The sequence below is a fragment of the Blastocystis sp. subtype 4 genome, assembly GCF_000743755.1.
Source record: "Blastocystis sp. subtype 4 strain WR1 chromosome Unknown seqid_0827, whole genome shotgun sequence".
NCBI classification, from domain to species: domain Eukaryota; class Bigyra; order Opalinata; family Blastocystidae; genus Blastocystis; species Blastocystis sp. subtype 4.
Window position 1 is genome coordinate 1 of NW_014568720.1, and position 1,435 is coordinate 1,435.

General features: G+C 38.9%; 2 protein-coding genes across 2 annotated transcripts; both read left to right on the plus strand.

Annotated features, from left to right (window-relative positions):
• Positions 1-270: 270 nt before the first annotated feature.
• Positions 271-930, plus strand: JH06_5541 (hypothetical protein; the record flags this gene model as incomplete). Its single annotated transcript, XM_014669239.1, has 4 exons — positions 271-289; positions 322-530; positions 562-651; positions 682-930. The coding sequence occupies 4 exons, from the start codon at positions 271-273 to the stop codon at positions 928-930; spliced, it is 567 nt and encodes a 188-aa protein (XP_014524725.1).
• A 28-nt stretch (positions 931-958) lies between these two features.
• Positions 959-1,340, plus strand: JH06_5542 (60S ribosomal protein L11; the record flags this gene model as incomplete). The annotated part of the gene is made up of 3 exons (XM_014669240.1): positions 959-984; positions 1,014-1,146; positions 1,179-1,340. 3 exons carry the CDS (start codon positions 959-961, stop codon positions 1,338-1,340), a joined length of 321 nt encoding a protein of 106 aa, XP_014524726.1.
• Positions 1,341-1,435: the final 95 nt, after the last annotated feature.

Below are 1,435 nucleotides of genomic sequence, written 5' to 3' on the forward strand. Positions count from 1 at the left end.
GCACGGTATCCCATACCAGTGTTTCTTGGGGGAATCTTGTATACATAGCATCGACGGATGTGACAGAGGTTCTGCTCGAAAATATCGTCGTCTTGCATTATCTACAACTAAATAGCGTTAGCAACAAAGTAATAGCCATTGGCATCACAATTCCATCTTCACTCACAAACCTTGTTCTGTTAATCTGGAGATTGATTCCATCAAGTAGAATCGCGGGGATTTCTAGTATAAAGAATTATCCTAGAAATCGCATCTGGTGGTCAAGTCAACATGTCTGCATCAGATAGTAGTATGTGCATGTGAATATATATGAAAGAATAGATAAAGATGAGAAGATAAAGGTCGAGGAGAAGAACAATATTAAAAACGAGACCATCAACCACCTATTATCATATATCAACAAAGAAATGAAATCATTCAAAAAGACGGGTTCAACCTTGTCAGTCGAGAAGACACTTCAGAAAATAGAAAAAGCAGTTGATTCGAATAAAAGTGAGGACTTATTGAAAGTGTTGAATCGTTCTCGGAGAGTTTTACTGGGCTTGCTGTTTGATTTTGTAGGTGGCAGAACAGGCTGCTGAACGAATTGATGTGCGATACGTTGTGCCTATTTTGGATGTGATTCTGAAGCGTATTGAAGAAAATCCTCGAGTACTAACTGTGAGTGACGATAATGTGTAGAGCGGTAATCATTTATTCCCATGGTTGCATGCTATTTTATACTATCACTGTACTTACACATCAACGATTCCAGATCTGAGGACAAAACTCACATTCTTCCACCGATTGCTAGATACCCGTGCGAATACATATACACGTCTTTTAAAGCTGAATGGTCGATTAGCCTTATTCATGGAATTAACGAGTTCTACAGAATTGGATCATAATGCTGTACCTATGGAAATTGAAGGTATGGAGGAGGATTCATAAGACTTGCCATTGATATGTTTTATCTTTCATGAAGAGGGGTGATATCTTTAGGATGTGATCTTTTTGTTGAACTAAAATTAAAGCATTCTGTGGTTAGTCAAAGAGGACACAGCGGAATACTATGTATTAGGTGTCTGCCGTTTTATCCAGATTCCGTCGTTGTTTTATCAGAACAACAAGTATTTCATTTCACAACTACTATGGTATGTTTTGGTGGTATTCTAGAGTCCTAATTAACGAATATATAGAGCGAAAAGGCAAACGTCATGCGTAACATCCGAGTTGAGAAACTAGTCATCAACATTTGTGTTGGTGAGTCTGGCGATGCCGTTTCGAAGGCTGCTCGTGTCCTTCAACAAATTACTGGTCAGGAACCAGTCTATGGAAAGGGTATGAGATTTGCTGATTGAAAGTGTTAATACTTAGCTCGTTTCACGATTCGTTCTTTCTCTATTCGTCGTAATGAGAAGATCTCTGTTCATGCCACCATTCGTGGAGAGAAGGC